The 26,083-nt window shown below is 38.2% G+C and overlaps 1 protein-coding gene across 2 annotated transcripts in view; it reads left to right on the forward strand.

The window, feature by feature from the left end:
• Positions 1-26,083, forward strand: part of STAG1 (STAG1 cohesin complex component) — a 159,845-nt gene that overhangs the window by 99,432 nt on the left and 34,330 nt on the right. For both annotated transcript variants that reach the window (XM_075717154.1, XM_075717155.1), the window contains exons 11-20: positions 1,689-1,768; positions 4,237-4,344; positions 6,580-6,694; positions 8,399-8,516; positions 9,648-9,751; positions 12,673-12,765; positions 12,901-12,990; positions 13,179-13,382; positions 17,232-17,302; positions 23,974-24,061. In XM_075717154.1, the coding sequence (XP_075573269.1) occupies positions 1,689-1,768; positions 4,237-4,344; positions 6,580-6,694; positions 8,399-8,516; positions 9,648-9,751; positions 12,673-12,765; positions 12,901-12,990; positions 13,179-13,382; positions 17,232-17,302; positions 23,974-24,061 (1,071 nt within the window). The remainder of the gene's footprint in view (positions 1-1,688; positions 1,769-4,236; positions 4,345-6,579; positions 6,695-8,398; positions 8,517-9,647; positions 9,752-12,672; positions 12,766-12,900; positions 12,991-13,178; positions 13,383-17,231; positions 17,303-23,973; positions 24,062-26,083) is intronic.

Below are 26,083 nucleotides of genomic sequence, written 5' to 3' on the forward strand. Positions count from 1 at the left end.
GAAAATGTCATCACATTAGTTGGCTTCAAAGTCCAAAAGGACTCCAAATTCAGAGAGTACCTCTTGTTCTGTAGGCAGGAGAGAAGGTCCTTTCCCTTCCAGGCTTTTTTCAGAGATGTAGAAGGAGATTTATACTTGTGTGCTTACTCCTTTGTGTGCAGTTAGTATCCTGGAGTTTAAGATAGGCTTTGAGGGAGTATATGAAATTCCACTGAAACTTTAAAGATCAGTATCTCTGGCTGTTCTTTCTCATGATGATGATGATGTTATTAGTTGTGGTTCCTTGGCCAGAATGTTAGGAAAAATTGACAGCAATTTTTTTGTCTTGTCCATACACAGAATTTCCTGTTTGGAAAGTTATTTCACTGTTTGAGTCTCTTCATGGACTTCTCACAGTCTCTAAAACTGTCTACATATAACAGTTAAATGCATCAAATTTCCCAGGAACTTAATGGTGACTGATAGAGGTGTATTCAGTCATAGTGGCACAAAGTATCTCTACAGACCTGTTTTTGTTGAGAGGTAACACTTGAGACAGCCACATGCATTCTTTGCATACTATTCCTAAATTTCAATACTGAAATAAGCATCAGTTGCTTGATATTCACCTTCAGCCTTTAAATGCCTGGAATAGTAGAGAAAAGAGGTGAGCACCTTTATTTTGTCTTGATTTGTTCTTGGTGACTTTCACTGTTTTTCCCTAACACTTCCATTTTTTTTTCCAGTCCCTGACTTCTATTTTTTTCACATCCCAAAATGTTATATAGTACCTAGTCCATCCTGAAGCAAGTCAAGCCACAGAAATCAAGTTTTATTTTCAGATGGCCCAATTTCTTTTCATTAACTTGATCAGTCAAGTAAAGAACATCAAGACATACTGCATTTTTATGGGTGGATAGAAATTCTCCCCAGATAGGAAGGACAACATACACTAATTACAGCTATTTTTGGTTGCCAGTAAGCAAACTGAAACTAAGGAGAAAGAAACCCTTAGGAGACTTCTCATAACTACAGGGTCCTTAGAAGTTATAAAATCATTAGATTTGACTGGAAAGTAGTGTGCTTGTCTCCACTAGAAAGAGTATAGGAAAATACAAAGTCAAACCATGGATTTTCCCACTTTGCTGTGGAAGGTCTGTAGTGTAATTCTTGAGATCAGCTTCAAACATTAAGATGTAGCCAGGTATAAAGGCCACAACTTTGTAAGCAATATGCAGGTGCATATATTCAGGTGTGATTTTCTTCACAGTATTTCCAAATATGCATATATGCAGCATTCATTGCTCTAAAATTATTTGTTTTCAGGGGGATGAAGCAGGGCAATTTTTCTGCTGTCATCCAACCCAAGTACATTCCTTTTCTGGAAAGAGCTGTTACATAAGACCAGTCCAGAACAGTGCTTCAACTCCAAAATCTGCTTGCTTGTTTCCGGGAAAACACACAAGCACAAGGACTGTTTGTTAAGCGCTTGTTCTCATTCCTGTGTACTTGCCTATTGTTCCATTGTACATACAGCACACAGCTTCCTAAGTTGTACATTAAATGGCTGAATAATATTAAAGGGCTTTCATGTGCCTAGCTGAAAGATCTTTCTCTCCGAGAGTATTTATTTTGTAATCTGTAGTATTCTTCATCTGACAGGTGTTTGTGTGTTTCTGTTTTGTCACTGTAATAAAATTCCTTTTCAGGATCGCATTGTATCAATGACACTCGATAAGGAATATGATGTAGCTGTGGAAGCCATTCGATTAGTCACGCTAATACTTCAGTGAGTATTTTTCAAAACCTGTATATTTCCTTTTGAAAGTTACTTAAGTCTGTAATACTTAATTGACTTGATTTCTTTGCTTGTATAATGAAGTGAATCTGTTACTTTACACTTAGTATAAAGTTGAACCGAATATGTAATAATATGGTCATGAAGCTAAAATAAGATATTCCATCTCATGGAAATACAATAGGCAAAGTATAAAAATGTATTGATGTATTGAGACTATTAGTGCATCTGTTGTTGTGGAAGAATGCCAAAGGGCATTTATACCTTCTGCCAAGGGCAAAATGATTGTCCTCCCCAAAACAAGTATCTGTAGGTTACATTTACTAGCATAATTCTAGCAGTAACTAAGCAAAGATCTGGTGTTAGGAGATTTGATTACCTGACACAGCTGCAAAGAGAGACATCTGGTAAATAAGCTGACAGGGAAAAGACACTAGCTTCAACACCCTTGTTTGGGTTATGTGGAGGTGGCAGTGGTAGCTTGCAATTTTAAACACTTGGCCATACAGGAGGAGATATGCTTCCAGGCCCCCAGCTTTTTCTTACAGAGATGCAGTGGTTTCCCTGAGGCAAAGATCCAGTCCAAAGATCATCCCGCATGCTGAGTGTTGGAACCAACCCGTCCACAGCAGTCTCATGAGTGTACTGCTGGAGGACCACTGCTAAGCTTTTGTTGTATCTTCATTAAAACATATGTTAAAGAAAATCCATTTTACAAACAGATGCGTAGAATTTCTGCATCATATTTTATACCCAGTGGCTCCACTTTGAAGAATGTTTTTGGACATGCAGAATTTGCATGAAAGATTAGACTAGTTTTTCCTCTTAGTAAAGAAGTCTAGACTACTTTTTTTTTTATTTTTGAGTCACTCTGCTTTACAGATATTAGACTTGTAATCTTAGGGAGAATGGAAATCTCATACTGTTACATTTTTAAAGCAAATATAACAAATATGATCACAAATGAGATGTAGAAAACACATCTATTCTCTACATTATTATCAATGAACACAGTAAGATTTTAGGTCAAAAATTCTCCGGTGCACCTTTTTTCCTGTCCTGTTTTCTCTTTGGTTGCATGATGAAAAAATAGCTAAATGCATTTAGGACCAGAAGAATATGGGTCACGTTGAACAGCACAGGGCAATACTCTGGCAGGTAGGAACTCCAAAAAGATGTCATGAACAATCATGATGGGGAATGACCAGTTAAAAATTATTTGTAGTATGAAGCCAAATGATGTATAGAGAGTCCTGATATGTAAATGTTTCTGATGAATGCTAACTAAACAAGGAGGAAGTAATATTTCTGTATGCAACAGTGGTGATGTTTTGATATTGTTGATGGAATGTAATTTTTCCATGACTCATAGCATTTTTCAAGAAAACTCACACACAAAATCTACCTTAAGCTCAGAAACTGCAGAAGCCCCAACTATGTTGTTTACCCAAGACAAGGGTAAAAAGTGGCTTGTTCTTGTCAATAAATAATTATGGAAAATAAACTTTTCATCATCTTTCATCCAGCACAGCAGGATGTGATCAGATTCAGTTCCTTGATGTTGAAAATGAAGTCTATATCTAGTCAGCACAATAACTACAGTAAAAGCGATGGACAATTTATTGTATGAGCGTTATTGTAATTCTAAATGCACACCATGATTCAATCCTAAAGTGATTGTGTGTTGATTTGATTGGTGGATACACGGTGCTAGCTCTGTGGCCCCCACTTTGTGGCATAATCTGATTTAGTTTTCTACTGCCCATGTCCAGAGCATTTCTGTGCCTTCTCCGATTGCTGAGGCAGTTTCATCCACCTGGCCTAGCCCTTTCAGCAGCTGGCATTGGGAATATTCCTTCCTGCTTTGCAGGCCAGCAGAGAGGGACCTCCTGCCCCACAGTGCACAAGAGCACATGGACTGTCAAGTGAAAAGATTTAACTCGTGAGAATGGAGTAAGCCAGGAGGCTGACCCAGGTTTTCCCAGTCCCAGATTTGAATACTTTAAAAATTAAAAGCTTTGAAAGCAAACAGACATTGCTATAGAAGTAAATAAGCAAGCAATTACATTTTCCTCATGTAACATTCTAGGTTTTTAATTTAATAATGTTTGATAATGAGTGTTTGGCATCTTGCAATATGTGCATTGTAGTTAGTATGATGGTCTAAGTCACTAAGTGGGGCAAGATTTCTAAGTAGCAGTGACATTTTTTTCATATTTTATATATATATATAGATACAACCTGGAGAAGGAAATCAGACAAACTTGCAGTCTTACAGGCCCTTTAAATATTTCTGTATTTGGAAATTGAACCAATGATCCTTGAAGTCACTGTTCAACCATTTAGGTTTTTGTATGAAGGAAATCAGTCTTGTAGCTGTCAACAGTAAGTTATGGGAGGTAAGGGGGTTGAAATTAAACATTTGTTTTAATTCAGGTGTTACTTTCTGACTCTTTCAGTGGAAGCGAAGAAGCTCTGTCAAATGAAGACTGTGAGAACGTTTATCACTTGGTGTATTCAGCACACCGGCCTGTTGCAGTAGCAGCTGGAGAATTCCTTCACAAAAAGTAAGTTATCAGTTACCCTGGAATAAGACCAGATTTGTGAATGCTTCCTAGTAGAGGTAAGATCAAAAGGCAAAGAAGCAATAAAGTGAAATATCCCAATTTAGCAAATCAGGTATTTAACTTAAAATACAGACTTATTTAAATTCAAGACCTAAAGACTTGAAGAAACTGGATTTATATTTTCCTTGCTGTAGGATTCAGAAAACTTTTCCTAACTCCTCAAGGGCTAAATATAAAAGACTACATAAACCTCTCTGTATTAAAGTTGTTTTAAATCCTGTGATAGTGTATATATAGGGCCTACACATCCCTGATGGTCTACCTGATATACAGTCATTATTTTTACATAGTTTTAAAACCGTTTATTTCAAAATTGTGAACTTGAGAGGTTTTTATGTAGTAATAATTAAGAAATTTGTTTCTAAACTTACTGACTTCCCCTAAGAATACATTACACCATGATTACATCTTTCACGTACACACTATGCCAAAGGAAATGAGCTAGCTTTTCCATGGATGTGAATCATACTGCATCAGTAACTATGACCAGGACATTGCCACATCATAGCAGTTAACCTTTTTAACCCTTTCATTTTAGAGTTTGCAGTTAAAAGTCTTTTAGCAGTAATTTTCTTTTTTCCCCTCATGGGTTGTGACATTAGAGTTCTTTAATATATCAGAATGCGGGTTATATAATTTTTCGTGCCAAGATAACACAACAGAAAAAAATCCCGTAAAAACATTGGTTTTCCTTTGCCAGTGTTCTAATTTTCTGTGGTTTATTAGTGATTTAAAAGTCCACGCTGTCATTGTAAGCTTTCATTGGTGCATTTCTGGAGTTTGTCTCTGTGATCAGGCATTATCTGTTTCAAGGAGTTAATTTACAAAATGCGGTTACGTTTAGTTTCCTACATGATGTTTTAGGAAATGGTTAAGTTCTTTTTAAAAACATGTACTGAAATGCCTTTGTTAATCAACATGTGACAATAATTGTGAAAAATGCCTTGAAGGTAAATTAATTTGAAGACATATCTGCACTTCAGTGTACTTAGGATGAAGTTTTGTCTTTATACTAATTTTTCTTTACAAGAAGATACTATGCTGTGTTCTATAAATGTGTTTCAAGGTAAACAGCATTGAGAGAAGATTGTCCCGTTCCTAACACTCTCTTGGTATCTGCTAAGACATAAGAGCTGGTGCTCCTTTTTAAATAAGTTAGAATCTGCTTGAGGCATTTGAGATGGGATTTATCTCACCTAATTTTATACATTTAAGTATCACTTTCTATGTGTAAGCTAGTCATTAGACTTTCTGTAGTTAGCAAAGGAAAGCAAATAATAGAGAAGATCACTGACTCAACCCTGAGGTGGATGTTTTAAGATATTTCAGGACCTGCAGAGGTGCTCATTTCTTACCTATTAAGATAGGCAGGGGGGGAAAGGTGAGGTCTTTAACTAAAATATGTTTGTGTGTAACTCATCCTTCTCTTTTTAATCAATTATAGTAGTGAAACAAGAATACTGTGTTTTGCATTTCTAATTTGCTTTATGACTGTGGTTTCACTGTAAAAGCAAGGAACAGTTTTCAGACTTCTCGAAATAAAACAATAATTGCTGTAACTGTAATGTTAGACACATCTGAGATCTCTTTAAGCTAGCAAATGTGAGTGTGGAGAGTAGTTTGGAATTAGCCATGCATCAGGGAACTCAATGCAGAATGTAAAATTTACCTGGAGAAAATCCCAGATAATTGACTGGAAGCTTGCTTTGTCCTTTATGCTGTTACTGGTACCTGAGGTTGGTCATTTAATGGGATGTCAAGTTTGTTTATACAGTATCTCAGTCAGTGTGACCACAGTGAAGATACAACCTTAAGTTCTTAAGGCACTACTGGAATAAGTGCTACCACCATTGTAAGAGTTGATAAGTTAAAAATGCAAAACTGTACAAATTATACAAATATATAAAACTGTGCAAAATCTTTCAATATAAATGTTTTGGAGAGCTTACTCCTGTGTGAAATTCTTCCAGCCCTGTGAACTTGAAGACTCTGAAGATAAATTCATCTCTTCAGACAGGCAGAGGTCATGCCCACTTTCCCTTGAAAGAAATAGCTTGAGATATTTCACTGTGTTTTATGAACAAATCTACTATATCAAGAATGAATGCTCATCATATTATTGCAGAAATGAGATTTGTTTTGATAAACATGGTAGCTCCTTTTGCTTGTTTTTAGACTGTTCAGCAGACATGATCCCCAAGCTGAAGAGGCTCTAGCAAAGAGGAGGGGGCGAAATAGTCCAAATGGAAACCTTATTAGAATGTTGGTTCTTTTCTTTCTTGAAAGTGAGGTAAAAAATTCATTTTTAACCTTTACATGTTTAATAGAACCTGGAACATAAGTAGTGATTTATCAACATACAGTAACAAGTTGTCTTTTCTTTTTTTTTTTCATAGTTTCAGAAAAACTGTATGCCCTTTACCCTGCCCACCATCTCCTTGTCCATCAAGCAAATTCAACTCAAAATCTTCTTCATGGTTTATTTTAGTCTTGCATGTCGCCGCTGTACTCAGTACTGCGTTGCTGGTAGTATGGTGGCAATGGATTCATTGCTACATAGAAATGTGACTGGTTCACAGAAATGTTTCTCTACAGAAGGGAGGGTAATATATTTTGTGTAAAAAGCAAAAGGAAATGTATTGCCATCAGGTATTTTAATTGTTATGGGCCTTGAACAAGAGACTTCACTATGAGAATGAAAAGAAACACAGTCAGAGATGCTGAGAAGGAAGGATAACATTTAGGTACAGTGTTAATGTTAACATTTTTTAGAACACCTTATAAACCTACAAGTTAAGTCTGGATGAAATGTCACTACTTGTGTGAGGCTTCAGTCTGCTATCTGAATGTATTTTTAGTTCCAGCTTCTTAAAAACTTAGATTGTAATAGATCATCGTCTTTTCCAGTGAAAATACCTTAAATCTGAGTGTCTGTGATTGGGAGTCACCTAGTGTTAAGCTTGCCTATCTTTCTGAGGAGAAAAGAAACGGAGCTTTGCTCCCAGAGCCATGATCAGCAAAGTGCCTTCCATGCAAGCCATATGCTGCTCCCCGAGATCGCTTCTCTCTCAGGGCCAGTTTTTGCTAGTGCTGTTTTTGAGAGAGTTGTTAGAAACAAAGTAGAATATTATGACTCCAGTTTTAATAAAGAGTTAGAGAATTGGGAGTTTCCATCTGCATAGGACTAGAAGATGTAAGCACTGCAATCTGAGAGGGGGCATTCAGAAGAGGGAACACGTAAACCCGTGGCAAGCATCAGTAAGCTCTGTGACACGTAACGTTTTGCCCAAAGCTGTCAGAAGAGTAAGTAAATGTACTGACTCCTTCCCTATGCTCTTAGATGTTTTCAAGTTAAGGAGTCAGTCCCAGGTCTGGCAAGCAAATCAGATCTGCATATTGTGCTTGTTACCTTTTAACAGTGGTTGAAGATCAGTTTATAAAACTGTAGAAGCCTATGGATTATTTCTCTCACTTTACACCAGCTGTGTTAATTCACATGAAAACATTTTTTGCAGTTAAAGCTAGTGTTCATTCTATACCCCCTGAAATCAGTAGGATTTCTGCTACTGTTTTCTGAGCATGTAGCAGCATGTATGAAAAATAAATGCCTGTTCAAAATGAATATATTACAGCCCTCTCTTAGTCTCATGTCTCACCATCTCTCCTTTTTATAATGCAGTAAGAAAGTGAGGAAAGGTAAGTTTACAGCTTCTAGGTCAAAACTCTGAGAAAGATTTTTCACAAACAAGCTGCTTTATGAAAAAGACGCTCAATTTGTTTTTATTCCATTTTCCATTAAAACATATCCCCGTTGTCGTGCAGTTGTACCATTCAGTTGGAAGGCAACCTTCCGGAGTTAGTTTCAAACCAAATTTTCTTTCCGACTAACATAAGTACATGCCCAGGACGCTCTCTGTGGCCAAATGATTGAGAAAATTGAAGAATTGGTGCTTGTACCAGAACGCTGTACTCATGGTTGCTTTGGATTTTCTAGTTGCATGAACATGCAGCCTATTTGGTGGACAGTTTGTGGGAGAGCTCTCAAGAACTGTTGAAAGACTGGGAATGTATGACAGAATTGCTCTTGGAGGAACCAGTCCAAGGAGAAGAAGGTATTTGTTTAACCTTATTGCTATCACACCATATTGTTGATTACTCCTTAAAAAGGTGTTTCACTGTGGGTGATAAAGGTGTTTATGTTGTGGTTTGTTTAGAAAGCATATTTGAAGAAGATTTTAGTTTAATCCATTTTTAATGCACTTTGCTCCAAAAGCAGCATTTACTTTAGTTTTCGTCTTGAGAAGTCTGCTGTACTGTGGTTCCCTAATATTAAAGGCTAGGGCTTCTTCTTTTCTGAATGTTTAAATAACTAGTGTATACATGAACATTTCAATAAATTAAATAGCTAATAGAAATTTGAAGAAACAAGTGCTTCAAGTGGTGTTCATTAAATATGAGCTTTTGCAGACAATGCTAAAACCTAATGAATTCTCAAGGGGGGGGGGAAATAAAGGGATTCTTTCACCATTAGTTTTCGAATCTCCTTTGGCTAATAATAGATCTGTGTGCACAAGGTAGTCAGGAAGGTTGGTGGCAACGGTAATGAGGGTCATTCAAGATCCTTTACAATCTTCAGGATTCTCCTGCTTCAGGGACCTTCACAGGGGTTAGGTGGTTGAAAAACTGATGTACTCTTACTGCTTCTTAGGATGATGTGCTGATCATCTCAGTGTTTCAAAATCTGACCTTTTGGTATCCGGCTACAATTATGGTATTTATATGGTAATTTCCCTTGGAAATTAGGCACTTTGGTTCTTTGTTTCTGCATAGCCTAGTGGGGTTTGATCCTCTAGATGTGACCAGAAGTACTTCCCAAAGAACAGAAATAATACTTCATGATGGTGAGAATATTTTATAAGGAAGTGACAGTGAACAGTCAGTTGTTCTCTGTCCTCCATGACACTCTTTTATTTTGTAGATCTTTGTTATATTCCCCTTCATTCATCCTTTTTCCAGACCACATTTCTCTGAACTACTTTCAGTTCTGCCATATCCATTTTGAGATTATGTGAATGGTAATTCAAAGAGCAAGCAAGGAAGCCTTGGTTTTGTAAATGGGACAAAATGACATTGTCTCTGTTCTCTGTTCCATGTGTTTTACAACTGCATTCGTAGATTTATCTTCTTTAATATGTCTTGTACGCACATCAGAACTGATGTTACTTGTTATTTTCCCTCCATAGCAATGTCTGACCGGCAGGAGAGTGCTCTTATTGAGTTGATGGTGTGTACAATCAGACAAGCTGCTGAAGCACATCCTCCAGTAGGCAGAGGCACTGGCAAGAGAGTAAGTGGTACTGCACTAGGTAGCTCTGACCTGTGTGTGTTGCTATAGTAACATAAAATATTTGTCTACAATGCCACATTTTGACACTTTTAAATTAGATTTTTATAATTGGTGTTTCCTGTTTCATGTGAACATTTTTGAAGAAAAATAGTAGAAATTCTGGTTTTGGACACCTTTGTTTCATTTTGGGTTTTGCTTTGCCAAGTTAAGTAATACAAATTTACAGCATGAAATTTTTTTTTTTTTTTTTAAGATGTTCTTTTTATCATACCCCTGGCTTACACTTGTAATGTACCCACATCTACAGCCCTCAATGTTAAGTCTAGTTTAGAATTGAAAGTGTAGAGCTCAGGATCAGAACAAGATTACCTCTGACTATTTTCCATAAAAAGGAATGTGCTGCTAATGTGGATGTAAAATTTCCAGAAAAAGTCAACAGTATCTTCATCATGAGAGTAGTTAAGCGCTGGAACAGAAGCTGAGAATTTGTGCAGTTTCCATCCTTGGCAGTTTTCAAGACCTGACTGGACAAAGCCCTGAGCACCCCGGTCTGACACCTGAGCTGGCTCTGCTTTGAGTAGGAGGGGTGGGACTGGAACCAACCTGAATGCATCTGTGGTTTTATGTATCCATCCTCTTTGGCCTCTTCCACTGAGTGCCCTAAACATTTAAGAATTTGTCATTCTGGCCATATTGTAATCTAGCTGCCTCTTTCATTTATTTTGTAGTGACTGTTTGGGGATCGGTGGAATTCCATGCCTAAGGTTGGGCATGCACTTTTAAGCATTTCAGTATAAGTTACAAGGTCAGGGTGATCAACAGGCTTTCAACTGTATTCTCCATACATACAGCATCCATGTTCAAAAAGAGTCTCAGTTTCCCAAACGTATTTCCCTGATTTTTGGTAGTCCCTCTCTTATTTAGGTTAGACTAAAATGAAATAAACTCATTGTGAACATTTGGTACTTCTGTTAGGTTCTGTTCTGCAAAATCAAAACTATTTTATTAAAGAAAGCCACTGAGTTAGTGAAGGTGAAATCTGGAGATAGACTTAGCATTCTTTGTTGCTAAACTAAATGCAGTTACTTAGCTTCTTAATTTTTATGTGCCAAAAGCAGATTAGCCTCATGTCCAGAAACGGCATCCCAGGAGAAAAGCTCCAAGAAACTGTCAATTTAAACATGCTTTATGTACCTTAATTTATAAAGCATATTCTAAGAAATTCCTAATTTATTAAAACATTTCAGGGGTGAGGGGGGAATCTATGAAAGCACTGACTCAAATTTACACGAGCATGTATTATCCTATATTACCAAAAACTGTATTGTAAGCACATCTTAACTGTGTTTTGTCTCTAGCTGCAAACCATTCTAGCAGTCAAAGCAATCTTTAAATTTAACAAAAATTTCATGTTTGTATTTTCTGTTTGGAGCACCAAATAATGTCACTATTAGCTTTCCAGGTATTTTTTCTGTCTCAAGAGATCTACAGTTCAGTTCACTTAAGTTCAGCAAATTGCTTAGTCTTAGATTTTCAATGTCTGTACTTCTTCAAAGCTAAAGAAAACACTTCAGTAAAATAAATTTCACTTCTGAAGAATGATCTAAAGAGCCTCAAGATAATCCTAAGGACCCAGATTAATTAAAAGCACCACTGAATAGCAATATTTGGTCACCAGAATATGACTGGGTTGTTAGGGGGTGGGAGCCTGACTTGGTAGCTGCATTTGTGTTGCCTTCTGATGAGCTAGCGGCTTTTGCTGGCAGGGGCGGTGCTGCACTGCGAGTTGGTACAAGAATTGTGGTTGCTGCTGTGTGCATCCAGCCGTCTGCCATGTACTATGGAAGTCATTTCTTACCCTGGTTACAAATCTATTCCCCTTCACTTCCATGGCTGTTTTGGATTCCTGCTGACACAATAGGCTACCTGTCATCCAAGCACATGTTTTGTTTCTAGCTGTTCCTCCTCACTTAGAGAGATGTAGGTATGACATTTAGCTTTTGCTTCTTTTCAGTTAGATCATGAGTTGTGGGATGGTAACTGCAGGGATCTCTGACTTGTCAGTAGAGGTTTGTCATGTTCTCATGATCTCGCTAGCATATTCTCTGAGTCGAAATGGGAGCAGATTTCTAATTACGCACTCACCTTCATAGTTTCTTCTCTGACTTTAGCTTGTAACCCTTATTGTGCAGTCTGGCAGCTTTGCTATACATAAATCATTAGCTAACTTGAGTATTTTATTATCATTATTTTTTTTCAAAAGTATTCTCTCCTTTTCTGAAGCCAAAAAGCCAGATCTAAGCTTTTATGAAGCATGCCATTTTGATTGTTGTCTCTCTATTCAATGTTTCAAGGTGGTTTTGCTATGACAGCATTAGTAGCTTCAGTATATGTGTCACTGAAATTTGTAAATGAATTCTGCGAACTTGGATGTATGTTCTCACTGAGAATTACATTCCAGTTTAGAGATGAGGCCATGAATCTGCTAATGAAAATCACTGTTACAGTGTGGTTTGGTTTTGGTTTTCTTAATTATACTTCAGTTCGCCCTGAGGTCTTACATTAACACTGTTTAATGTGTGAAAGCCAGAGCTCAATTCACTTGGAAGCAATAGCAAAACTTCCACTGACTTGGGTTATATTTGAATTTCAATCCTAAAAAAATGTTGATGTGTCAAGACAATACCATGCTGGATGATATGATACTTTGCTTTTCAATCATGGCTTCTTAGGACAGACACATGGTCCTCCCATTTAATCACTCTTCAGTCCAAATGTGTTTGAGTTCTTTATTCCCTCCTCTTTTGATTTATTAAAAATACACTTGCATGGATTTTTGTTTGCAATACAAACTTTAGAAAAACTAATGAATGCTATATGCAGAAATTGTATTTACTTTAGTTATTTTTGGTCACTTGCAGGTCTTGACAGCAAAAGAAAGAAAAACCCAGATAGATGACAGAAATAAATTGACTGAGCATTTCATTATTGCACTTCCTATGTTGCTATCAAAGGTACATTTTTCAACAAAATAAATCTCTCACTGGTATTTACAACTGTTAAACTTTTTCATTCTGTAGTGTAAGTCTTTATTTTTTCTTCACTTTTTTTTTTTTTTTTTTTTTTTTTTTGTTTCAATGATGCTCTAGTATTCTGCTGATGCCGAGAAGGTTGCAAATCTTCTGCAAATCCCTCAGTATTTTGATCTGGAAATCTATAGCACAGGCAGAATGGAAAAGGTATAGTACATTGGGCAAGAAGTCTGGTTGCTTTCAAGTATCTGATTACTATTCTAGTCACACAGTACTGTGCCTTCATTCGGCATATTAGTAATCTAACCTTGATTTGGTGTATTCTTTGAATGACTTTTTCTTTGAGTTTCATTGTTCAGGTAAGGTGAAAGCTGAACTTCTTTTCTGATCTACAGCATCTGGATGCCTTACTGAAACAGATTAAGTTTGTTGTGGAAAAGCATGTGGAATCAGATGTTCTCGAAGCCTGCAGTAAAACCTACAGCATACTATGTAGTGAAGAATATACAATCCAGAACAGAGTTGACATAGCCCACAGCCAACTCATTGATGAATTTGTGGATCGATTCAACCATTCTGTAGAGGATCTGCTGCAGGAGGTTTGTTTTCTTAAAATGAATTTAGTTAGACTACCTAAAATATGCTATGATAAACTGCAGAAGAGCATTCTTACCAAGTCATGAAATTATCCATCTGAACACGTAGTGCAGCAGCAACTGTTTCATAATTATTTGGAGGTATTTCTCCATGTAGAAAATCCCTTGGACTAGCCATTAAGCTTGCAAAGCATTGATGCTGTAAAACAAAGATCACTGGACAGTTCTCCTTCTGAAAATTTAGTCTAGTATTTAAACAGTCCACATAAGAAATTAAATGGATGAATGGGTGAAAGCTGATGAAAAATGCAGAGAAAAGTGCATTTACATTAATGCTTGTGGTGATTCCAGTAGTCCCAAATGGATATGCAGGCAGCAGAATCAAGATTGGATTATGTCTTGAATGGAAGAGAGAATTTAGTAAAATATTTATAATGGTATATTGAAAGAGCTCTGGAAAGAATGAAATAAAGATACAGGTCTGAAACCTGGAGGTGCCAGGGATTTACTTGTAAGAATTTATCCTTCAAAATGCATAAGACAGAATACATTAAATAAGAATAGAAACCTTACTCATTTTTTCTTGCTTTACATCAATTTAACTTCTTGTAACACTACTTAATTTGTTGTAATTCTCATGCTTTTTAAACATAACTTAAGGCCTGCATATATCTTTTCTTCACTTCTAGTAATGCGCTGCACTGTGGCAGATACATTTAATTTTTGATGTACATTTATAGAAAGTTAAGCTACAGTCTCTATTTTAGAGTTGCATATTAAAGAAAATAAGCTTTTTTCTATCTTTACGTAATATGCCACATGCAGGCATACTGTATATATGCCTTGTCACATCGTAGAGTAAATAAAAATGTCTGTTGCTGTAGGAATGTATATGAGTAAAAAAGGCAGTGCATGCGCTCCACAACCCAGAGGAGTTAGCGTGCCACTGTACATTCTTTGGTAGAATACATTTACTTTGCTGTCCACCTGTCTGCCTTTTTGTATGTGCTTTCTCAGAAACTTCTGAGCAGAACCTGAAAAGACATTCCAGAATTTGTGCTACATCTCTACCCATCTGTGTGTGGCAAGGGAGTCCTTTCAGCTAATGCCACATTACGTCTTAGCCGTCTGTTTTAACAGCCATGGATTTTTGAAGTTCCTCACCTCTGGCCAAGAGGACCAAAAACTCTGAGACAAAAACCTTGGGGAATCTGTTGGTGACTTGGGTAGCAAAAAGGGCTAAAGTTGGACTGCCAGCATGAAGATCTAGCTTCAGAACCAGCCGAGTTCTCCATACCATATGCCCAGCAACTGATCACTGTAAATAGTGGCCTTCACTCTTTCCATTGGTACCCGCTGACAGAGGTTTAGGAACCCTGGTGAGGTCCTTACATGTTTCACTATCCACATATCCAACACCAAGGTTCAGTCTGGCTCTGTATGCAGGGACAAATCTCCTATGTTGTTTCTCCAAACCTAGCTCTTGGAGAATCTTCAGCTTATGTCTCCACAGCCAAGCTCAGATCAGCCAAAAACATCTCATTCACACCATCTTGCCTCGAGATGGAAGAAAGTGCCTGTGGGTTTTTTCAAGAATCAGACCAAGAAGCAAGCGGAATCCCAGTTCTTTGACAGTGACTTGCCACTTCTGTTATACCATCTTGTCATAAGACAACATGAAAATGTCTCCTTTCAGCTTTTTCTCATAGTGTTATCTTGGAACTTCTCCAAAGCAAATGCCATGTTTGTTCTCTCTGGATACAGTCATGTAACAGCCAGGGTAACAAACAGAAATTAGGTCTGTCTGAGGACATGCAGCTTTTTTGGAAGAGCCCCTTGGAAGTTTCCACACTGTTAGCTGTATAGACATTATTCATCTGTGGATCCATTTCAGGATTCAGAGGTGGCATTCTGTTCCCTGGATAGTTTCACCCAAGAAAAGATCCACTCAGCATTTTATTAGTGCTGCTGAGACACCCACAAATAAGTTTTTCAACCATAATCCAAACTCACTTAGCAAATACAGGAACACTTAGATTCCTCCTGCTGTACAGCAGCTGCTCTTTCTCTCACTTACCCATTTTTCTCCACACAGCAGCTTTGAAGGGGAACTGAGACAATAACCAGTCCTTTAGTTCCATCATCCAAAAGGGAGTGTGGAGGCCAGACATGTGACATAGAGAAAGATGTGGAGACAAAACCAAGACAAAAGTAGGAGAAAGCAAGAAAGAGAACAGCGGTAGCAAGGATTTAAAATTTTGGCCTTTGCGGTATTCTTTGCTGGGTGATGATTGGTAGAATAATTAATTTTAATAAGTCTATTTCATCATTTTAAAGGTATTTTAAATTTAAAAATGTGCATACTTGTACCCAAGCGAATATCCCACTGTTTTATGGCTTCCCACTAGGTTGATAATGAGAGAAACATTGACTGACATTTGTATCTGAAGGCAGGAAAATGTCTTAATTGTTAGGCTTTTAGATGGAAAAAAACGATCAAAATGAAATGGAGAAGAATTGTTGTAAGTGGGTTTCCTGTTTCAGAATGTTGCTGGAAAAATTAAGTTTTGAAAGTACTTTATTTCCACTTGTTTCACTAAGAGAATTTGCTGTTCAGTTTGCATAAAATATTAGGATAATGATACTTTAAAATGCCAGAAAGAAAAAATTAAATTTAAATGAAAAGTTTTATTCAATTGCACAATTGTCGTGGTTTAGCCCCAGCCAGCAACTAAGCACCACGCAGCCGCTTGCTCACTCCCCCTACCCCGATGGGATGGGGGAGAGAATCGGAGGAGTAAGAGCGAGAAACACTCCTGGGGTGAGATAAGAACAGTTTAATAATTGAAATAAAATAAAGTAAAATAATAACAATATAATAATAATAGTAATAATAATATACAAAGCAAGTGATGCACAATGCAATTGCTCACCACCCGCCGACCGATACCCAGACAGTTCCCAAGCAGCGATCGCTGCTCCCCGGCCAACCCCCCCTAGTTTATATGGTATGGAATAGCCCTTTGGTCAGTTTGGATCAACTATTCTGGCTGTGCCCCCTCCCAGTTTCTTGTGCACCTGGCAGAGCATGGGAAGCTGAAAAGTCCTTGACTAGCATAAGCAGTACTCAGCAACAACTAAAAACATCAGTGTGTTATCAACATTCTTCTCCTACTAAATCCAAAACACAGCACTATGCTGCTACTAGGAAGAAAATTAACTCTATCCCAGCCGAAACCAGGACAGCAATATTTATTCTTGGACTGTTGTTCCCCCAGATTTGTAAAATCTAAATTAAAAAAAAAACCCAAAACTTCCATCCAGTTCTGAATGTATGTCAGTCTATACACATAATGTGATTGTCATGCATTATGGTGTGTAACACGGTGAACAGCAATGAAGGATATGAAAAGAAAGAAATTTTCCCAATGATCATTTTAAAAAACTTGCTGTTGACATCTGCGGGTTTCTGGCATGGAGCAAGGCAAGCACTTAACTTTATTCTTGTAGCATGTTCATCAGCTGATTGTTGAACTGCAGTTCAGTCCTTTTTGTAAAATAAGGTAGAACTCAAATTTTATTCTTGGGAATGATTTCTACTGCTAGAGGATACTGGTTTGAGTATTAATACAGTGATACTGCTGAATATTGTCAGATGATCTTGCTTATTTCCTAGTACTATGCAGTGGTTATTTAAATATTATTATTATAGAATCTAGATAAAAGTCACTGGAAAATCTGGAGTCAGTTTTGGTGTCAACATAAACCCTGAAAGGAATCTGCTCCTCCCCATACAGTAATGTACTTTACTAGATTGCTGAACTCTCTTAATGGATTTCCTTTCATTTTCAGGGAGAAGAAGCTGATGATGATGACATATACAACGTGCTCTCCACATTAAAGAGGTTAACCTCTTTTCACAAGTAGGTGATTTTTTTTCCCTCAGAAATTTACTGTTAATTTTATCATTTCAGAGTGTCAGTTGATGTCTAGTGTTAAGAAATGAGAAAATATATAGCCTGAAATAGGAAATAGAGCTTGATGAATAATTAGTGTCATTTGTCAGTATAAGTATAACTGTTTGGATTAATCTGGGTCCTTGCTTAGCTAATGCCATTACTTACTTGACTTGCAAGTGGCATACCATCCCTTACGCTAAATGCTTTTACACCTATGAGTGTTTGTTGTGGTTTAACCCCAGCCAGCAACTAAGCACCATGCCAGCCGCTCGCTCACTCCCCCTGCCCCAGTGGGGTGGGGGAGAGAATTGGAGGAGTAAGAGTGAGAAAACTCCTGGGTTGAGATAAGAACAGTTTAATAATTGGAATAAAATAAAGTAAAATAGTAATAATAACAATATAATAATAGTATTAATAATAATATACGAAGCAAATGATGCACAATGCAATTGCTCACCACCTGCCGACCGATACCCAGCCAGTTCCTGAGCAGCGATCGCTGTTGCCAACTCACCGTAGCTTATATACTGAGCATAACGTCATACAGTATGGAATAGCCCTTTGGTCAGTTTGGATCAACTGTCCTGGCTGTGCCCGCTCCCAGTTTCTTGTGCACCTAGCAGAGAATGGGAAGCTGAAAAGTCCTTGACTAGCATAAGCATTACTTAGCAACAACTAAAACATCGGTGTGTTACCAACGTTATTCTCATCCTAAATCCAAACCATAGCACTATGCCAGCTACTAGGAATAAAATTAACTCTATCCCAGCTGAAACTAGGACAGTGTTTTACTAGAAGTTATACTCCCCTGCACGACATACAGTCAATGCACAAGGGATACTTCTTATCTCCGGCACCAGTGGATGCAGGCCAAGTCTTTGCTTTGAGCCTCGGGTTAGGAGAGCCCTGGAGGAGGCTGTTTCTCTCAGTTTCTCAATGCCTTTGGGGTATTTTTCCTCAAATGAAAGTAAGTAGTAGTAATAATAATAATAATTAATAGTTTATGATGAGAGTCTGGAAGATGCATTCTCTTCCTGCAGGAATGCTAGGAATATTTTCTAGTTGAATTGCTGGCACAGTCTAACTGTAGATTGCACAGAAACTCCTTCACTAAGTATGAAACAGCCCAGTGGAACCAGGCAGCAACTTTTCAGGGTCCTGCTTCTCTCAGACCTACGGGCACCCTCATAAGTTGTAGAGCAACCTGGAAAATTTCACTTGAACTATGAATTTTGAACCATAGCACAAAGACCTAATCTTCCCCTCCTATCAACTGTAGGAAGTAGTTGCTCCTGGTCAACATCTAAGAAAGCTTCATATGCAGTTGGGTGAAAGCCGCAAATCATTTCTTCCTTATCACAAGATGTGAGAGAACCTTGCTTCTGCCACCTCTTTTATACCAATTGTTTTTAGTTATTTAATTTAATTTCTCTTTTCTTTCTGTGCTTATTTCTCTTTTCTCTTTTCTTTCTGTGCTTAGTCTTCACTTATCCTGAATTCTGCATTGGATTTTTGTATGAAATGGTTCTGCAATGTCAATTCTTTGTTTCCATTCAACAAGAGTCCTACTGAGATCATTAAATCGTTACTAATTTCCACAGTGCAGCAGGCTGACACATGCAAATTAGGTTTTCAGTCTCCCTGGTAACATGCTGGAGCCACTTCTGCCTTTCCTGAGAGGACTGATGAAAGCTGTAGTTCACATCCAAGAAGGAAGCACAAATCTTAAGGCTTTTCTGAGAGTCTCCCATATATATTTTTTTCCTTTAGGGTTCCAAAACTCAAGAGAGTTAATTCAGACCATAAAGAAAGCTTTGTAGAATGAGACACAAATCAGGGTTGGGGACATCTACCTTCACCTTCAAAAAAAGAAAAGAGAAAAGGATCAGATCTGAAGAGCTGAAGAGCAGCTGTGTATCATTTCTCGGCTGATTTGTTATTTATGATTATAGTTCAATGGGAATTTCTAATTAATATTTGCTTGCATATAAAGAAATAATGAAATCTTTTTCATTACTGATTGTTATGTCTGATGTGATTTCTTTGTGAAAGGAAACAGTCATACCGTCTGACACAGAATTTTTGCCAAACCTTTAGCTATGAGATTAGGATCTTCAACTCAAAACTCACATTGAGCGTTCTCATCTCAAAAGAACGGTGGCTGTTGTCTGATACTGTCATTGTCTGTCATCAACTGGGAACCAAAAGAAATTAAATCAATGGAAAAAGTTGAAATTGCAGACTAACAACTGATACCTTTCACATCTTCTGAAAGTGCACTGATAAAGCAGTTGCTGAGGCTTTGAAAAGAAACAGGTCCCTCTCTTCTTCCAGTGAGAGAAATTCCATTCTACCTTATCTGCGCTTGTGTTTCCTTGGTAGTTGCTGCTGCTTCGTATTCTAGGAAAAAGAAGCCCAGCAAATTGAAAAAACATATGGTAGGGGATTATCAGAAAAGCCTTCCAGACCAAAAAGCTTCTATACTGAGATTTCCCAAGCCTGAGCTAATCCTCTGAGAGGGTCATGGCAACAAAAGGCTCATTAGCACACTTTTTAATTCATGTCTTTTCATCAAACAAGGATATCAATATTCCAATAGACGTGAAATTCATCATTACAATGTTTTCTTCCAAGTTTACAGAATAGAATAATAAATTTTCTTGAGGTCTTCTGAATAGAATTCCTAGAATATGTTCTTGGGCTTCTTTTTTGCCAGGGTCTCGCTGATATTTATAGCAGGGTTTTTCTGTCCTTAAGTACATGGAGACAATTTCTCTATAGTGACTCCAGCCAAATTCAGCTGAGCTTCCACACATAACACATTAGTGCTGTAGCAGTTTGTATGCTGCAAAATATCACCATTTCACGAAGCTGGTGTAGGGTCTAGAGCACAAGTCTTATGAGGAGCAGCTGAGGTAGCTGAGGTTGTTTAGCCTGGAGAAAAGGAGGCTCAGGGGAGATCTTATTGCTATCTACAACTACCTGAAAGGAGGTTTTAGCAAGGTGGGGGTCAGCCTCTTCTCCCAAGTAACAAGCAATAGGACAAGAGGAAATGGCCTCACATTGCACCAGGGGAGGTTTAGGTTGGATATTAGGAAAAATTTCTTCACCAAAAGGGTTATCAAGCATTGGAACAGGCTGCCCAGGGAAGTGGTTGAGTCCCCATCCCTGGAGGTATTTAAAAGACATTGTAGATGTGGCACCTGGGGACATGGTTTAGTGGTGGACTTGGCAGTGCTAGGTTAACAGTTGGACTCGATGATCTTGACGGTCTTTTCCAACCTAAACAATTCTATGATTCTTATTTAATTACTTCAGTTAATTGAATACAAGACACATGAATCTCAAGCATCACCTCCATCACTCTGGATGTGCCCTTTGATGCATCTTGTATATAGAATATTGTTTAACATTTAGAAATCAGGATTGTCAGTATCACTGTCCAGTAGTCCTCAAATACGATACTGACTTCATAAGCCTGCAGTGGCTATAGTAACTTTCCAGATACGCTTGATGTTTTTATTAGTATAAGCATGATCAGTCAGAACACTTCCAAGATAGGTAAATTCATGGTCAGACCAGCAGATCTTCTCTTCCTGTTATAGAAACCCTTTGCTTAGCCTTTTCTCCAGTAGTTGACCAGTACAACCTTCAGATTAAGTTACTCAGAAGTTTGTTATATTCAGAAGTAGAAATGGTGATAAATGAATCCTCAGTAGAGAAATTAGACTGTTTCTAGCATAGCTGTTCAAAGCCCAAGGTACAGCTTCTCTCACTTTGTGCTTCTTTAAAAAGAGAAGCAGTTTTATGGATGGAGAGATCACCTCTTCTAAAAGGAAGTTTTCTAAACTGCTTCTTTCCACGCTTTCAGAAACTCTGTGGAACTGGTACCTTTACTTCATCTGACTACTTTCTGGCAGAAACATGCCCCAGCAGGGATGAAAAGAAACCTTTGATGAAATGTTGGGCCTTGTTTTCTGTAATCCATGAAGACTCTCTGACATGGAAGGGACTAAGAAAATTCTGTGTTGTGTGAATTTTCATTCTAGGATCCTCTATGTTAATCTGAACCTCCATGGAGAATTGTATTATGTCCAAGGTACCTTATAACTATCGTTTTCATAGAATCAAAGAATAGTTTGGGTTGGAAGGGACCTTTAGAGGTCATCTAGTCCAGCCCCCCTGCAATGAGCAGGAGTATCTTTAACCAGATCAGGTTGCTCAGAGCCTCGTCCAACCTGACCTTGAATGTTTCCAGGGATGGGGCATCTACCACCTCTCTGGGCAACCTGTGCCAGTGTTTTACTATCCTCATTGTAAAAAATTTCTTCCTTATATCTAGTCCAAATCTACCCTCTTTTGGTTTAAAACCATTGCCCTTGTCCTATCACAACAGGCCCTACTAAAAAGTTTGTCCCCATCTTTCTTAGAAGTCCCCTTTAAGTACTGAAAGGCCACAATAAGGTCTTCCCAGAGCCTTGTCTTCTCAAGGCTGAACAACCCCAACTCTCTCAGCCATTCTTCATAGGAGAGGTGTTCCATCCATCTGATCATTTTCGTGGCCTCCTCTGGACACATTCCAACAGGTCCGTGTCCTTCCTGTGCTGAGGGCTCCAGAGCTGGATGCAGTAGTCCAGGTGGAGTCTCACCAGAGTGAAGCAGAGGGGCAGAGGGTTTTGATTGCTAAGTAGTTCAAAAGAGACAAAGGTGTACCAGAATATGCCTAAATTTAATGTGGAGGCTCCTCTTTAAGGAAGTTTATATTGAAAAGCTCTATGCAACTTGTATATAGTTAGAATTTTTCAGCTTTGGAAGCTGAAAAGCTCTTCCTGAGATCAGCTGTAAGGCCAGGCTCAGAGCAAAGAGCTAAGGTGCCCCCAGCTGTCAAGGCAATGGGGCATGCCCCCTTGATGGCTGCCTGACATGGAGGGATCTAAAACAAAGACAGAAATGAGACAGTTTTTCCTTTTGTATTCTCTGTAGAATAATCTATGCTGATACCTGCCTGTGCACACCAAGGAGATTTTACTGCTTTAATTACAGCACTGTGATTAAGGAGGTATATCTCAGCCTTGCTAGCAACCCTGTGATTTGCTGAAGCAGCACCTATGTGCTTAATATCACTAGTCAGGCAGTTCTCTGACAGCCTATAATTTATCTATGAAACATTTTACTTTCATACTTTGAAGACCATCCAGAATCTAAGGCAGGGGGGGAGTATTTTTACATTTTTGTTCCTTTTTTCAAGTTTTCCTATTGTTCTATTCATGGATTTGAATTAGAAGTCAAGACGTACCGTGGCTTAATGACACAACCCTAGAGTGTGTACTTCACTTCCTCTCAGCACAAGGGCATTAATTGTTACGTTTTCTGTGAAACTTTTATCAGTGAGGTTTTCCAGGGCTAATATGCTCCAGACTGGGAAGCATTTCATACTCGGGGTTTCAACAGGATCTAGGCATTCCCTGTCTTGAGTTCAACCTCTGTCCATTTTGGAACTAGAGAATTATTTCTTTCTGGCTGAGCAGGGTAGTTCATTATTTAAACAAAGTCAGGCAGCTCCTAAGCAGGGCAGAGCAAAGGGGTGGGGAAAAATGAGCATATCTTGGTGATCAAGGTGCTGGGATGAAAGGGAGCCAGATGCAAGAGACTGCTTTATCTAATTTAGACTTGCCAATTCAGTCCAAGTATCCCTTCTTCCTGGTGAGTATTTTAATCACCAGGTTTCTGATTATTCTGAGGTGGCTTGCTCTTTGATAAACATATTCTAAATTGTTTCAAATTAAATTGTTTCAAATTATCTCAGTTTATTTCCACTGCAGAAAAATGTGTTAAACCTAATTTTTTTTTTGAGAGAGAGAGAGAGAGAATTTTTGTCTTTCAGGCAACCTGATGTTTTGTAATTTCTCCTGTATTTCTCAGTTCTGTATTAAAAAAGCTGTATCATATGCTGTTGAGGTCTGTAAGGCTGTAGAATATATGTGGCTAATCTCATTTATATTCCTCTTGCTGGTGAATCAGGTTGGTACACCTGAAATGTGAAACAATGAATGGGGGGTGGCAGCCACCATCTCTGCCTCATATATGTGTATATCATGCTGTCTTACTTTAGATGTTTCAGGATATTTAATATCTAGTGATAATGTATATTATTTTTCTCCAAATGATACAGCAGAAAAAATCTGTAACTTCATTTTGCTTAAAGCCATTTTCCATTCAGTATATATTGCTAGAGTTTGGCCATAGTTTCTGCTGCAATGCCAGAGACGTGCCTTCTGGAGTTCTGTCAATGTTTAGAACCAAAGAAGAAAGATGATTTAGAGGCAACACTGAGAAGGAGCTTGTAGCTAAACACTTCAGTAACCTTTAAAGATGTATGGTATGCAGACAGTTTATCTTCTCCCTACAAAAATCCCACATAGTAAAACATTTTTCCTTAATTATCAGAAGGCCTAACTTCTGCTATTAGCATGGTGTGAACTAATTGTGTAACTGCTTTGTCAGCAGGCTGTATTGTCTCAGCTTTGCAAAAATACCAAAGTGCTCACTGAGCTGCCAGATCAGACTATATTCTTGCTGTGATGTGGAGTTTTGAGGAACACAACTAATGTCTCTTTTTTTACCTCTCATTCTAGTGCTCATGACCTCACAAAATGGGATCTGTTCAGTAACTGCTACAGATTACTAAGAACTGGAATTGAACATGGAGCTATGCCAGAACAGGTACAGTTAGCAACACCTGCATCGCATCATTTGGGGATTCAAAGTTTTAAAGAATCTAGTCATAGAGAAATTCAAAAGATTAATGCACTAGACTTCAGTTATTTAGGAAAAACTTGGAGTTCTGAATGAAATTTATATTGTACTGGGGCACTGTCCAGGATGTGAAAAATCCTGGATTCTGTGATTTTTGAGCTACTTGCCTCACCTTTCTCATCTGTAAAGTAAGGAATAACTAATGTTCCTGGCTGTGAAAAGCAATGCATAAATCATGATGTTTACACTGAAACCCAACATTTGTAAACCTTGGCAGCAATTAGAATTATCACAAATTATTATTGTGCATTGAAGGTAAGATGGAAGCTTATGAAAACCAGGAAACAAGAAGAACATTTAGCAGGGATGCTGGCCAGCCGTTCCAGTAGAGTTCTTTTAGTGGACACATCTTGGACTTCCTCCTAGTTTGGTTTTAGTCTTCTCATGGATGAGCACAGGGACCATTTCAGATTCTCCCAGGATTCCAGTTTAAACTGCATTTAGGGAAAAAAAAAAATTCTCATGAAATTCTGTAAAAGTATTTTCTGAAAAGGACCATATGGAGGATGCATTGCCCCATGCCATGTGCAAGTCATGGCTTTAAGCTTTGGGACCTTCTGCTCTCTTTTTAGTTACTACTTATTGCTGGAATTATGCTACCTGGAGGGAAGGGGCCAGCAGATAAAAACTGTCCATACCAGCCATCTTCAGTTTCTGGGTTTGACAGTGATACGACTACCCAAATACTTCTGTAAGATCTTAGAAAAAAAGTTCTGAAATCTGAACTCTCCTCAGTATTTCTTCCCCCAGTCCACTAGAAGGAGTTCGCTGAAAAGGAATGGTTTGGTCTTTATTGATTGTCGTGGTTTAGCCCCAGCCAGCAACTAAGCACCACACAGCTGCTCGCTCATTCCCCCTACCCCGATGGGATGGGGGAGAGAATTGGAGGAGTAAGAGCGAGAAACACTCCTGGGTTGAGATAAGAACAGTTTAATAATTGAAATAAAGTAAAATAGTAATGATAATAATAACAATATAATAATGATGATAATAATAACAATATACAAAGCAAGTGATGCACAATGCAATTTCTCACCACCTGCCAACCGATACCCAGACAGCTCCCGAGCAGCGATCACTGCTCCCCGGCCAACCCCCCGCCCAGTTTATATACTGAGCATGACGTCATATGGTATGGAGTAGCCCTTTGGGCAGTTTGGATCAACTATTCTGGCTGTGCCCGCTCCCAGTTTCTTGTGCACCTAGCAGAGAATGGGAAGCCAAAAAGTCCTTGACTAGCATGAGCAGTACTTAGCAACAACTAAAACATCAGCGTGTTATCAACATTCTTCTCCTACTAAATCCAAAACACAGCACTATGCCTGCTACTAGGAGGAAAATTAACTCTATCCCAGCCGAAACCAGGACATTGATATCTTTCAAAAAAATTATTTTGTGAAGTGATTAGAGCTGTTACAAACTTGATTTATTCTGCACAGAACCAGAAACTGTTGGAAGCATCTTCAAGCCAAAAAAGATTTTGAAATTTTTAGCACCTAGTATAGATTGAACTGTTAAAAAGACACCATGGATGATTTTATGGGCACCATAAATATAAGCCTAGTCTTCCCTATGAGAAAATTTGTTTTTTCTCCCTTTTTTTAGAAACTGGGCTGCGTGTTCATTTGACAATGGAACAAATTTCCAGACTGTCTTACTAGTAAAGTCAGATTTAGAGGTTTTTAAACAGATGCTTTTGAACTGAGATATGTAGATGTTGGGTTGTACTTCTGTCATGCTGTGACATCACCTCTTGCTATACTCTAATGCACAGTTTTCTGTTCTGTTTCCCAGCATTTACACAGTATTTTTTTCACCTGTAGTAGACCGGCTTCTTATTGCACCAAACTGACTAAGGAAAAACATAATATCCTTGAAAACAAAAAGTACTACCTATGAGCTGCTCCTATTTCTTCTCCCCAAAATACA

This window comes from Pelecanus crispus, chromosome 9 (genome assembly GCF_030463565.1).
Source record: "Pelecanus crispus isolate bPelCri1 chromosome 9, bPelCri1.pri, whole genome shotgun sequence".
Taxonomy (NCBI): Eukaryota; Metazoa; Chordata; class Aves; order Pelecaniformes; family Pelecanidae; genus Pelecanus; species Pelecanus crispus.